The 14,565-nt window shown below is 43.4% G+C and overlaps 1 protein-coding gene across 1 annotated transcript in view; it reads right to left on the reverse strand.

Annotated features, from left to right (window-relative positions):
- LOC147659640 (von Willebrand factor A domain-containing protein 8-like) overlaps positions 1–14,565 on the reverse strand; it is a gene marked incomplete at its 5' end in the record, with an annotated part of 1,204,277 nt that overhangs the window by 730,343 nt on the left and 459,369 nt on the right. Inside the window, one exon of the mRNA XM_086951584.1 lies at positions 5,541–5,660. Within this exon, the coding sequence (XP_086807710.1) occupies positions 5,541–5,660 (120 nt within the window). The remainder of the gene's footprint in view (positions 1–5,540; positions 5,661–14,565) is intronic.

Consider the following 14,565-nt stretch of genomic DNA (forward strand, 5'->3'; position numbering starts at 1 on the left):
TTTTGCATGATTATGCTGAAGCTTTTCCAGTACTTCTTGAAATGTATGTATCCACAGTTATTATAGGAATTGCAACAGCAGCTTCTAAAAGCACCTTTATAACACTATATCCTGTCCTCTTACCTTTCAGTCGCACAATGAGCGGAAACAGAATTTGACCCTTTTAGCGCATGAGATGGCGCTCCCTGCAAACTCATGCATGGATGTGTTTGTAAGAGAGCTTCAAATAACAACAGGGCCTGTATTACAGATAGGGAGCACCGCCCCTGGTTGTGTATCTGAGCACCTTTAAACAGGCGCACGGGGTGCAAACAGGGACTGTGCCCCATGTCACAATTAATGCGCTCTCCTCAGGACAGCCTAAAACCCGCAGCTGCCCTGGGGGCAGCGCTTTCAATGAAATACAGAGCAGCTGCTTATAAGTATAGAAATCATGTGTTTCAGAATGCATGCGGCCTGCAATTTAAAAAGGGGAGAGAGAGCCACCTGCAGGCAGGTGCAGTTAGTGACATAAGTTGTAAATATTCTAGAAACAATGCATCTCCCTGTACAGACCAGGGCAGCTGAATGTGATTCACTTGTACGTTTGTCTCCAATAGACATTACTAAGACACCAGGTGCCGAAGAGAGGAGTTTATACAGATGAAGGAACATTATATCCTTTACTGTTGTATTTCACTTGTGTGTTTTTTCATATAGTTTTTTCACACTTTTTATCACTCACAAGCAGTAGCATTATTATAGAACAGAGACCCTGACGAAAGCCTGGGGAACCTCCCTCTGTGGCTGAAACATGTTGGTCTCTTCGCAGCTATTTGTGTGTACTGCGATGATTATGTTACACTGTTCTTGTTTTTATATGGGAAGGGGCTAACGTTCATTAAAACAAGTTTTTGTTAAGTTCCCTATCCTTTTTTAATCACCACATATATCATTTTTGCACTGCACATTTCCATCATATCAACATCATGTGGCATAACCGAGTGATTGTGGGTCGCTACCCCGAACCGGCTATCAGGGTATGCTAGTGGTCTCAATGATCAAGAGACACAATACCCGATAAGGATTACCAGATGAGAATATTGATCCATACAAGACTTTGATGGGAATCCTCAACTAAGGGTGACTCACGGTTACCGGTGTCTCACATTCTGGCGATATGGTTTGTTAGTTCTACTTATAATTTTTGTTCCTACGCACACGAGCTGGCATAGGTACAATATTAGAGAATCACTATTGGATTCTAATTCAGACCCCTAAGTTTGTTGTTTATAAGTTTAGTTCGTGTGGGGGATAATACTTAGGCTGGGTCTTTAAACATCCCTCTAGCCCTGTAATAGCGTTTGGTTTTTCCTGAATTTATTCTTACCAGTGTGACAGGGTTACAAACGTGGGCTTTTTATGTCTGATATTCTTCTTACAGCACATTGCACATTCCCAGGTTAAAGTCGGGCCACTTGAATTAGGCAATTTTACGGCTATTGTGTTTTCCGCATAATTATACATTTGACACATTTGCCACATAATCCATTATCTGATGCATAATATGCAGACTTTTAAACAAATGTTTCAATCTCAAATGGATCAAAAATGTATAACAATATTGCATGAAATGTTGCTGCACAGTTGAAGACCCTTCACAAAAGCTGACTGGTCACTTTTCTGTTGCTTATTGTTGTACTTGGGTGGCAAACCCGTACTACTGAGATACAACCTATGCCCAGATAGTGATAACAAGAGTAAAAAAATAAAATACAATTACAACGTAATGAAGTAATACTATCACAAAATGTGCCTTACTATGCTGCATTACTTGGCTTTCCTTGTTTCATTATTTGGCTTTCCTTGCTCTGGCTCAACGTTTTTTCTGAAGGATGGCTCTCAGGCAGCCTTCCTGCCTCCTTTCACCTCTTCATCTAAACCTCTAGACTGCGGAGTGCCTGAGGGTTCGGCACTCAGCCCCACCCTTTTTAATATCTACCTTGAGCCTTTGACTAAACTTCCTGAGTCTTGGGGGTAAAGGTGGTCTCCTATGTGGAGAACACCGACCACCTCTTGGCTTTTCATGAAGACGCAACCGCAACCTTGTGTTCTCTTAAATCCTGCCTGAAGGCCATTGTGGAATGGATGAATGGAAGCTGCCTGAAACTTAATTTAAAAAAAAAAATTAGATCCGCTTTTTTGGCACCAAGTCTTTCCTGGACGCTAACATTTGGTGGCCATCGTTATTAGGTGCTTCTCCATCCCCAGCTCCAGTAGTGAAGAACCTGGGGATAAAATTTGTTTTCAATCTCCCTTATGAGCCTCAAGTCAAAATACTATACGCTACCTGCTTTGCCACCTTGAGGGCCCTCCGGAGGATGCTCCACCTGATTCCTGTAGTAGACTGTCAGAAAACAATTGTTCATGCTTTAGGCACGTCCAAATTGGACTATGCCAATAGCTTGTACTTAGGCCTATCTGCTTTTTAAAATTCGACAGCTACAAATCATTCAAAATGCTGCTGCTCATTAATCCTCAAAATCTCCCTGCATTCGTCAGTCTCTCATCACCTACGGCATCTTCATTGGCTCCCAATCATCAAGAGGATTCAATTTAAGGCATCATCTTTGCTTTTAGAGCCTTTACTCACAAAGGTCTATCTTAGATCCAGATTGAAGCCTTATTTGCAAACCAGATCCCTAAGATCGAACAAGTTGTACAAATCTACAAAGCAAGAAGAGGGGGGAGTTTCTGATCTTACCTGGCTCTTAAACTTTGGAATGTACTGTCTCCTGGTTTGCGTTCCTGCCCCTCTGAACCCTGTTTCAGACAGAGTCTCAAGACTTGGCTTTTTGACTCCTGTCTGATAGGCTAATTGGCCCTTGTCTGCTTTAAGACCTCTTTTTCATTGAACTTTCTACCAGCGCAGGGACGCCTCCCAAGAGGCAGCTGTGCACTCTAGAAATGCTGTGAACTGAATTGAATAATTTAGTCAAACCTGCTGCATAATTTGGTCCTCCCTTTCTGCATAGTTCCAAAGGTCCTGTTTATAGTGATCTTACTCTATACATGTACTACCAATGGTACTGATCAAAATTCAGTTCAATAAAGACCTACCAAAAGTTATGCAATGTGGCATGATATATACATGGTGGCATTATGGCTAATTATCCAAACTTACTTCAGAACTAAATGATGCATTCCATGGGTATATTTTAAAATTGATATCACTAAAGTTTTGCCACAAAGTATAATTTTCAGATAAATGGTTAGTGTCTTTGTACATCGTAGCATATACTTTATACAGCTATTTTAAAACCAATTATGTACAATTTTAAGACAAAATGCATTCTATTCCATTTGATCACATTTCCTAAATAGTGTTTGTTTACTTTTTACATTTAACTGCATTGCACTAGGTTTGTTAAGGTCCGCTGTTATAGTGAGAGGTAACACAGCTGATGATGTATGCACAAAAGCTGCAGAGCATGTGGTCCTTTGACCTACAGGACCCAAAGCAGCATCACATACACATTCAGAAAACACATGCTGTCCGCTTGCCTCAAGGAGCTACACTTGTGCATATGTTGCCACCATTTGTGAAATTTTGCATGATTATGCTGAAGCTTTTCCAGTACTTCTTGAAATGTATGTATCCACAGTTATTATAGGAATTGCAACAGCAGCTTCTAAAAGCACCTTTATAACACTATATCCTGTCCTCTTACCTTTCAGTCGCACAATGAGCGGAAACAGAATTTGACCATTTTAGCGCATGAGATGGCGCTCCCTGCAAACTCATGCATGGATGTGTTTGTAAGAGAGCTTCAAATAACACCAGGGCCTGTATTACAGATAGGGAGCACCGCCCCTGGTTGTGTATCTGAGCACCTTTAAACAGGCGCGCGGGGTGCAAACAGGGACTGTGCCCCATGTCACAATTAATGCGCTCTCCTCAGGACAGCCCAAAACCCGCAGCTGCCCTGGGGGCAGCGCTTTCAATGAAATACAGAGCAGCTGCTTATAAGTATAGAAATCATGTGTTTCAGAATGCATGCTGCCTGCAATTTAAAAAGGGGAGCGAGAGCCACCTGCAGCCAGGTGCAGTTAGTGACTGCATCTGCCTGCTGGGCAATATCTGGGGGGGTTCATGGTAGCCCCTTGGCACCCTCCAGAAGTCTGGCGTAAGGAGGCACACAGACTATGTACCACCTTTTTGTAGTGTGATGTCAGTGCGCATCCTGAAGGTGTATTTGCCCCTGCACCCATGATATGGGTCGGGTGCAGAGGCCGTCATTCCCTCATTTGCTTGAAGTCATACTCCCATGAAAATGAGGAAATACGCTCTGAAGAAAGCTTTGGCTCTATATGTGCGTCGGCACCAACAGCTTTTCAGTAGGAGCTGCTCAAACGGCCCCCTTCTGTATACCCATAGTGCCCCAGGGCGCATAAAGAGGGCAGTTTTACCCCCGGAGCTTTCAGCGTGATACGCCCTAGAAGGTTACCTCTTTGACTGCAATTATCAGTTTTACCAGGCATGAAAACTGCTCTTGGGTATCAAGAATACTGCTTTCTTTTGTTCCAAATCTGTTACTATTTATTTTTAAACCTTATCAATAAAAACAAAAAGAATGACATAAAAATTATTTTTTATAAAGATCGCAGTGTGCAAAGAAATAAGTGTTGGACACATTGCAAGGAGTAAATAGCCAGACTTCCGGGTGCAAAGATGCAAAGGCTTGGGTGGGGTTCCAGGGATCTTCCCAAACGTGAAGAACTACTGTTACAATCAGGGTGATATCCAGGCGCTTCTATTGAAGCCTGGCCTGCGGGAAATGATGAGGGTTGGACCTCACGAGTATAAATGAACATCAGCTTTTACTCTCAAATACTCCCCCTATGCTCTGTATGACTGAATGGAAGAAAATATAATGTAAACCTATCGCTTGTACGCTATCTCCAGAATTGTCAAAAACTGGGGACACGTTGGCCCATTCAGATAAAAATTCCAGGAACCAGGCCTGCTAGCAGATGTCAGTAACAAAAATATTAACCTGGGCATAAACTGGCCAGGTGGTGCTAATGTGAACCCTTGTGCTATTTAGCACCAGACTGCATACAGTAAGAGTCGGCTGTTTTGCTCCATTGCATGGTTTTATAGTAGTCAAAAATCAATGTTTGTATTTTATTTATGTGATCCTTGGCCTTCAGCGTGTGGTTCAGAATTCTTTACTGCATTGTTGTGCATTTTGAAAAAGCCTTTTCATGTGCGTGCGTGCAAGAAGAAATCTGATTAAAATTAAGCAAGCCTATCCCCGTAGCCACAAGCATATTTTCATGCATTGCATTTACATTTTGAAAACAGAAACCTTGTCATGTGGAAGACTAGCTCTTACACGACATGGACTGCCCTAAGATTGAACTCGTCTGCTGATTGGAGCAGACGCTGTAGGTAGGAGAAAGAAAGGCAGAGCACAGATCAGCAGCGTTGATACCAATTTACCATAACGTCAGCCTCCAGCTCTCATTGGAAATCCTTAATGAGGTTTATTACTTACCTAACGCGCCAAAAAAGTCATTCCCCAGGAAAGGAAATCCCGGTCTGTTCGCAAGCACGACCATCCGGAAGTCTGGGTGGATGGCGATCACGTTGGGCCTTCCATTGACCTCAGCGGAGTCTGAAAAAAGATAAAAGGATATGAACTCAACCGGCCTTGGGTGCCGTAAATAGCTACACACTTATATTTAATTCTTTTAAAAAGTGAATAAAACTTGAACCTCCACATACGGCGACAGAGCAGTCATCGAATAAACAACAAGCGGTATGTTCAATGGGCTGGTCACAGTGAGATCTCTAAAGAGTTGTCAGTTAGGTGAAATCTTTGCAGGAATGGTTCGAAATTGATCAACTGTTTACAATGCTATGTTCAGGATGATTTCATATAATTTCTCCTTAACTGTTAAGAGAACCCAACAAATCAAGGAGCTGCGATTCACTAGCCCCAAAAGACGGAGGAGCCATGCTCCTGAGTGGAGTCCCGGACGCTCATTTCTCAGAGTAACGTTCATTAAATGATGGGTTGAAAGCCAACCGGCCACTTTAAAGAGTAACCAATAGTTCCAGTGCAGACAAGGATAACCATCGTCCTAAAGATGTCCTAAACAACTGGTGTCGGTTGTAAATCCAGGATGGGCAGCTCAATTGCAGATTTTCAGGATAGCCCAAAAGAAACATTTGCATAAATTTAACCGAGACAGCTGGCATTTATATAGTCATCGGTTATCTAGAAAATGTGGTATGGACCGAGCCCTACTGCACCTACAATAGACAAGCCTAGCCAAGAAAAAGCCATGTCACAGTTTAAAACAATTATCTCTACCTATCAAAGTAAAGTGTGAATAATTGATAGTCAATTTTTTGATGCATTGTCCTGTATAGATAAGACCCTGCAAAACTACACTGTTTGATTTTCTCAAAATTATTATTGTTGCAAACGAAAAGAATGCAGTGTGGCTTTGAAGCATATCCTACAACGAATGTAGACAAAATGACATTTAAAATCATTGAACAGCACTGATATTTTTTTCGTTGGCTTTCATATGTTGATTTATCACAAGATGGACATCGGCAAGCAAAGCACATACACACTTTGCTCAGGAAGAATTGTCTTTTCTTCTGGAGCATTAGGTACTAAAGTACAAAAACAATTGACTACAGTAGATATGGAGTCCAACATCTAGTCTAGCGTTAATGATCAGGATATCCATCCGCACATCCTGCAAGGTCGTCGTCTAACTCTATGACATTGAAAACACATAAAACTCTAATTTACTGCTTTTTTCCAAATTCTGTAGCTGACCATTTAATGGAAGAACTTCCAGGCTCTAGAAACTGGCTGCACAAGTACAATCAACCCAAAAATCAATCCAAAGAAGTACCCCGGCAAAGTTTGAAGACAAAGAACACACATCATACTCACCAAACTACCCTGTTTATATCAATTTTGTAGGGGATAATTTGATAGAAGGCTACAGGGGACTGGCTTCTAACCTACCCATTGCACCAATGTTCCATTGAGCCCTGTGGTCAGCTAAAAGATGTTCCCACCAACCGCTTACAGATGTTCACGCCTTAATGACATAATTGAAAATAATGTGTAACAGGAAAATGCTAAGGGACAACGGGATCAAGTACATATAACTTTAAGGTTTACACTCTATTGCCACCATTTTTAACTCCCTTAAGGTAGGAGAAAAAGGCAATAAAAACGCAATAAAAATAAAAACAAAAAAAACACAGATTTAACAAGAATGATCTGTCTGTTGCCACTCTCATAAGTAACAAACCTCTTACCATACCAACCCACCTGCAGCTAGTTAATAAGGCCTTAGTAACACTGACAGTGCAAATGCTTAAATAACGTTTAAAACATCTTGAGTCATCGTTAGCCATTGACAAGGACGTAAAAGCTTCCTTCGGGTCCTTGTAAGGAAATAGAGGAGCAAACTTTCAATTGAGACACAAATCTATCCACCCAATTACAATGATTTAAATGAGCACTTAGAGATGCACACAGTTAGTAGGAAAAGTACCGCCATTAGCCTTGACAGACAAATTGGTTCACCGCTGACAATGGAACTCCAGGAAAATGTAACAAACATAAAACTGTTAGTCGTGCAACCTCTACTGATAAGTATACGATGGTGTGATGGTCAGTCTTTCCTCTGTTGCTACATTGCTAGACAAGGGCCATTTTGTGAAACAGGTTTTACAACCCAACAGGAGTTCACGAAATTAAGAGACATTCTAGAAACCTTCGTGTTGGTGACGGACGATGACGTAAGATTTGGTAAGATGACAGGCTTTTTTTCAGGTCGGTGCCTGACCCTTACATCGCCTCTCGAATCTATCAACTAGACAATTGTACAGCTTTAGTGTCAGGCAATGGGAATGCCTTGAAGATTTCTCCGTCCGTGTTATCATGTATTGCCACATAGAGAACTAAGCACTGATCCAGGCATATCTTTAACACCTATGGTTAGAACTACAATTCTATGTTAAGTAAAAATATTAGACCAAGTTAAACCTACACAGTGTATTAAACCAGACACAATACATTTTGTACAGGAAAAAATCTGAAATGCTAATTTAGATTATACTAACAAAGCGGCAATTCTGTTGCTGACATAAAAGGGCTTTCATTGTCTACCGTTTATTCTAAGCATATGTAGGTTTTCAGGGAACCCAAAAGACAACAAGGAAAGGAAAGGAAAGGAAAGGAGATGATTCATAATCATCTAACACATTCTATTTCCTGGATAAATGAGAATCAGAAATTAGAAAAATACTCGAAATGTTAATTGTATGTGTGTGCGAAATACAGAGATTCATCCTGGTCTCTCACTTCTCTGTGTTAAGTGAAAAGGTGCTAATAGTCCGTAATAGTGTAGAGCAGATCACTACAGTGCATGGGGCTTGTACATGTGCACAGTTGATTAAGGAATATGAAATCCAATTCAGACTGCACTGCTGCATATATATATTGTGGGGAGTGAGGGCAACGTATGGGACCGTTACTTTATCTTATTAATGTAATATTAGTATATGGATGTAATTAAGGTGCAATACTGAAGTCATATTGTATTCACGTTAAGAGAAAATTTAAGATAAACATATTAGAAGAAAATTAATATATGTAATAGTAGTTCGAAATTTCCGTGTGATCAGCAATTGCTGTTCTGTATGAGCCGGTCACAACTGTCCAGCTCTGCTGTCTATGTCCTGGGATTGTGAGATTGATGCAATTGTTTACTTTTCCAACCTGGCACTTTCCATGAGATTCTTTTTCAAACTGTATTCTTATCACAAGGGGCAGAATGGAAAACTGAATAGAAAAAATATATATAAGTGATAATAAAATCACGAAAAATGATAAGCTATGTTTATGTTTAAACATTTATAAAATTCATGGGTGTTGAACCAGGGTGTAACTGGAGAGGCAGCGAGTCACAGAGTTTGGCAGCTAGAACCCGAAATTATTGGCCGCCTGTTCGGGCTTTTCCTACCCTCAGGACACAAGCAAGTATCAGACTGGGCGACCTAAGGGCCCAGGATGGGTTGTAGGATGAATCAGTTTGCTGATGACAATGGGCCCAATACAGAACAAGCATTTGCAATGCAATAGGTCTCACAGTTACACGAGTTTAAGCTATTGTCATTGTAAATGATAATGCCTGGTATTTATCTTTTTAAAACAAAAACAAAAATAAAAGGCATTGTTATTTTCAACGTCAATAGCTCAAACTATGGTAAATGTGAGGCCCATTGCATTGCAAATGCTTGTTTAAGGTCTGCAATCGCTACCATAATGTCATTGGATGGGATCCAGGGGGTTGTTAGCAAGGGAGGAGTGGTAACCCTATCCACTGGTGTGGTCAGCTTGGATAATGACTGTACTGCTGAAAGCAGAGCCTGTGCAGTAGCGTCCTGTGTTGGATGACACTCACCTAGCCAAACAGAAAGCGTGTACTTCAGCAAGCCGTGTTGGCATAAAATAAAGCAAGTCCCACAAAAATTACCGCACTGCAGTTTGTTACTCGGTAGACACAGGAGTGGTGACAGAGCTCTGTCCTTTAAAGCAGTTCTCTGAACACACAGTTGTATTTATGAACTATCTATTATGCTATTCTTAAAACAAGTTTCAGTAGTCAGATCCTAATGGTGGCAATGGTTACTCAAATAGCTGTACGCTACCACTACTCACAATACACAGGCAATCATTCATAAAAAAGTACACCACAAAGATATACCCCGCTAATCGACTTTGTGGGTCAGCGCACGGCTAGATGCGCTTTCCACAATGCTCTGCCTTCCTTACCCACTTAAATTAGTCGTCCCTGCCCTTCTGGAGGATCAGCCCAGCTCCCTGCAGCGCCCGGAGCAGCATGTCTGGTGGCAAATACGTGGAATCCGAGGTAGGGCGCCCGCTTTCTGCACCGCTGTCACGCTCAGTGCGTGCTGTGGGTCGTGCAGTGGTATCACGGGGGTCTGAGCCAGTGTAGCCCAGGTATGTGCTGCTGGCACACTCTGCATCCTTTCACTGCCAGTGTGCTCTGTTCGTCTCTAGAAGAAGCGGGGTGTGCATGGACGTTCCCTCGCTGGGTCTGCTGGGGGACAGTGATATGTGCAGATGTGTGTATGAAAAGGTGGCATTGTCCACTCAGCCACGCTATCTACGTGCCGTGGGATTTACCGAGCTGCCTTGTGACATCTCAGGTGTTACATAGGTGTGGAAGTGGGGGCAGGGGGTGAGTATTGGGGCGAGGGGTAGGTTGCTGCGGAGTTCCTAGACTTGGGCTTGCACTTTCATATTAGTAACTGCAGCTTTCCAAGGGTTCCAGGTTCGTATTCCTTGTTTTTTAGCAGCGCTGGTCTTAAAGGGGAAAGAACCAATTTTGAGGCCCCTGCGTCTCCCACACACACTAGGTTTTCCCACATGTCTCCTATGTTCGGTGTGTCTCCCCTCACCTAAGACCTTCCCACAGTTACCCAAGTGGGAAAGCTTGTTTTGCGTGCTTCGGTGAGTGTACCAGAGTACTGGGATGTGCAGTGGGTGGGTGTGTGCTTGCTTGAGTGTGTGTGCATGGTATGGCGATGTCTGTTTGGAGGTTAGGCAAATGTGTGAGCTGTATGTTTGGCTGTCGGAATGTATGGAATAATTATCTTTTTCTATAGTACTGACAATATGCTTCTACTTGTGGTTGGGCTTGGGGGCATTGGAGTCTGAAAGTGAGTATGTGTGTTTTTGTACATACGTGTATACTTGCGATCATGCGACTGACTGTGACTAAGTACGTGTGGGTTTGTTTCAGTGTTTCTGCATATGTGTTCCTCTGCTGGCTCCATGTGGAAACATTCGGTGTAAAAGGTTCGCATATGGGGGTAAGGTGGTACGGTTCTCATACGGGGTGCTCTGCAAATGATGTGCTCGTTGGGCCGTTGTCATTTGGGTGATCTGGGCTTGCTTGGCACTTGTGTTCTCGGTGTGAGGTAGTTTTAAACCAGGTCATGCTCTGTTGGCGAGGAGCTCACGGGGCAATGGTGATGAAGTCTCTACGGCACGGGGCTCCCCTCTAAGTTAGGGGGTGTAAGGGACCAGGGTCCACTACTGAGAAGATGATGGTGCGGAGCGGTGCTTTGTTGGGGATATTCTGGTAGGGCTCGAGGCGGCTTCTTTGTGGGTGAGGTACTTGTGGGACGCAGTCGTTTGTGAAGAAGTTGCTCCTGACAACGGGGTCATCCTTAGAATAAAAAATAAATAAGGATTTCGTTCAGCCGCGATATATAAATGGCGCGGCTGCCATTATTAAAGTTATCGTGACATGGTTCCCGGCCACTGTCCGCCTCCTAGACTCGCTTCCAGGAATTAGAAAATGGTGCGGCCGCATTATTAAAGTTACCGAGGCATGGTTCCCGGTAACTGTTCGCCTCCCAGAGTCGCTTCCAGGAATCAGATAAAGAAAAAAAGCGCTCGCCATTGCGGAAAGGCAGCTGCTTGTTCTGAAACATTATCCATCACTACACGCCTCCTTGAGATAACAAATACCCTCACGACAGCCGTGAAGCAAACGATCCAGTTCAGGTGGGCGGGGCCTAAAGGAGACAGGGCGGTCACCAAAAAACCTCACTTTCAATCGCAGGCCAGCATTAACCATAAAGGATGACGCGTGCCAATCGAGAGCATGGGCGAAGCTTCCACTCCACTTCCGTAATCGACTCGATGACAATAGATCTCGCAGAGCGTGCAGCACATGGGCTGCGACACTAGGCAAGACATAGAAAAGCAAAAAAGACCAGCTATAGGACCTTGAATTTGATATTTGTGTCAACAGTAAGCCAGTGCAGATGGGAGGAGACCAACGCATATCTGGCAATCACTAATAGCAGACAAGCTGCCCTGTTCTGGACGGTCTATAGCGTTCTTTAAAGCAACAAGATCATGCCAAGATGCAATGCTTTTCCGTAGTCCAGGGGGGAGGTGATTATTGCCTGGATGAAAGTTTGGAGAAGATTGAAACCTTGGTGTCGGAGTTTTGGGCTTAGCTAAAATGTCAAGCAGGAGCAGTTCATCCAAAGCGGAGCTGATCCTGTCCCTCACTACTGCATCCATTACATGTATTTCACCAGTGGCCTCTACCCTAGCCAAAAGGTTTGATTTGAATTTGTTAAGGTCACATACATATCTGCTATATTAGCTTTCGAACAACGGTAGGTATTAATTGAGGGAGCGGTCTAGGGAGGACTCAGTCCTACCAATTATAGTGCCATAAAATGCAAAATATTCTGTCTGAGTCAACTGAAGAGGGGAGCCCACTTTTAGGATTGCTAAATTGAATTACACCGGATCTAATAGGTGCCCCATTGGGTGCTTCTTTTCTCAAGCCAGAGGACTGGCTATCATGTGGATTATAAACATGCAAATTCAGATCTCTTGAGATGGTGAAACTGGCAAACTTCAGAGCATATGGTGTGATTGAATCAGTGATTGCTTTTGCAAAGCCGCCCTCTGGGGTGGGTGGATGACAAATTAAGGTGCCGGAGAAGTATAGGACATTTTGAGCAAGAAGACGGTAGGTAGGCTTGCGGCCCACTATCTTGAGATTAAGTGCATTGCAGACCAGCATAGCTTGAAATATATATAATCAAAAGGCCATTTCCTATACGATTATATCTACTGATACAATAGCCTTTCAATACTGCCAGGACAATATCCAGGGTGGAACTCTCATTGAGACAAGTCTCTTAAAATACAGCTTTAGTAGTATTAAAAACTAGGAAATTAAATAGGTCAAGTTGGTTCTTTCTTATTGAACGACAGTTCATAATAAAGAAGCGCATATTATTTTTTGCAGAACTGCTTGCCCTCAGCTGAATGAGTACAGAAGTTGTGAAACAGAAATCACAGAACTTACAGTTCTAAAGTTAATCCATCGAGACATGTTGTGAAGACAGGCCGTAGAGTTTGAGCCCCTCCAAAACATTGGGTCTGCGCAAGAGTAAAAATCCAGACCCGATACCAATTGGCCTAGGTTCCTGGACGCTGGTGCCAGCCCTGACGGGCTTGCGCATCCGCACATTGGCCTGCTTTAAATAGATGGAGGTTATGCTACCTTTTGAGCTTTGCGCACAGGTCAACTTTAAATAGGTGGAGGTCATCCCTCCTCTGTTGAGCCCTTGGCAACTAGGCTGCATTCACTAAATAATGGTGCCTCAAGACTGCACAGGAAAAATGGCAGCCCCAGTAAACCGCAATAAGCCACCAGACCAAGGGAGTAAAACACGAAAAACTGTGAGTTAAAGCTCAACACAGTAAAATTAACCCCTCAATAGCCTCCTAACTGTCAAAAGAAACAATAACAAAAGTAGTTAAAAAAAATAACAAATATAGAAATATCCTTCTGAGGATTTGATTTAAAGGTAAAGTGCTAAAGCCCTATTGTCACAGCCCCTGTTTAGGCTGCGCGTCTGCACACTGGCCTGCTTCAAATAGGTGGAGGTCAATCAATCAATCAATCAATCAGGAGGCTTAAAGCGCGCTGCTCACCTGTGATGGGGTCAAGGCGCGGGGGAGTGTGCAGCTCCGAATCAGCCGAAAAGCCAGATTTGGAGGCTCTTCCTGAAGGTGTGCAGTGTAGGGGAGCATCTGATGTTGACTGAGAATTCTATATGTTTTAAATAGTTGTTGTTCAATTGCACTGAGTTTGGATTATCCCCCATGTAATGTTGTGTTATGTTAAGAGTAGATTAATGTAAATTGAATCGTAGTAACTGCCTATGAATTTTTCTCTATTGTTGACTGGGAGCTCGTTCCAGGCTTTGGCTGTGATGTAGGAGAAGGCTCTTCCACCTGCTCTGGTCCTGCGGATGTGCAGGGGTTCTGCTAGGGCGAGATTGGCGGAGCGGCAGTTCCTTTTGGGTACGTGGAAGAAGACTATTTTGTTGAAGTATTTGGGTCCGGTGTTGTGGAGGGATTTGTAGGTGTGGGTGAGTAGCTTGAAGGTCACTCTCTTCTGGACGGGGAGCCCGTGGAGGTCTTGGTGTTGGATGATGTGCTCATGTCGTGCGATGCCAAGGACGAGTATGGCAGCGGTGTTCTGGATGGTCTGGAGTTTGTGTAGTAGGGACATATTGATTCCAGCTTAGAGGGTGTTTCCATAGTCCAGTCTGCTTGTAATGAGTGTGTGGGTGATGGTCTTTCTGGCTTCAGGGGGGATCCACTTGAAGGTCGTGCGCAGAATGTGGAGGGTGTGGAAGCAAGTGGAGGCAACTTTGTTGATCTGTCGGGTCATGGTGAGGGAGTAGTCGAGTATGATGCTGAGGTTCCAGGCGTGGTCAATGGGGGTGGCAGGGTTGCCGAGGGCGGTGAGCCACCAATAATTGTCCCAAGCTGAGGGGGTGGGGCCAAGGACGAGGACTTCTGTCTTCTCCGAGTTGAGTTTCAGACAGCTGCTGATCATCCAAGCTGCAACATCTTTCATTCCTTCTTGGAAGCTGAGTCTGGTGGTTTCGGGGTCCTTCGTGAG

Source organism: Lissotriton vulgaris, unplaced genomic scaffold, assembly GCF_964263255.1.
Source record: "Lissotriton vulgaris unplaced genomic scaffold, aLisVul1.2 SCAFFOLD_293, whole genome shotgun sequence".
Taxonomy (NCBI): Eukaryota; Metazoa; Chordata; class Amphibia; order Caudata; family Salamandridae; genus Lissotriton; species Lissotriton vulgaris.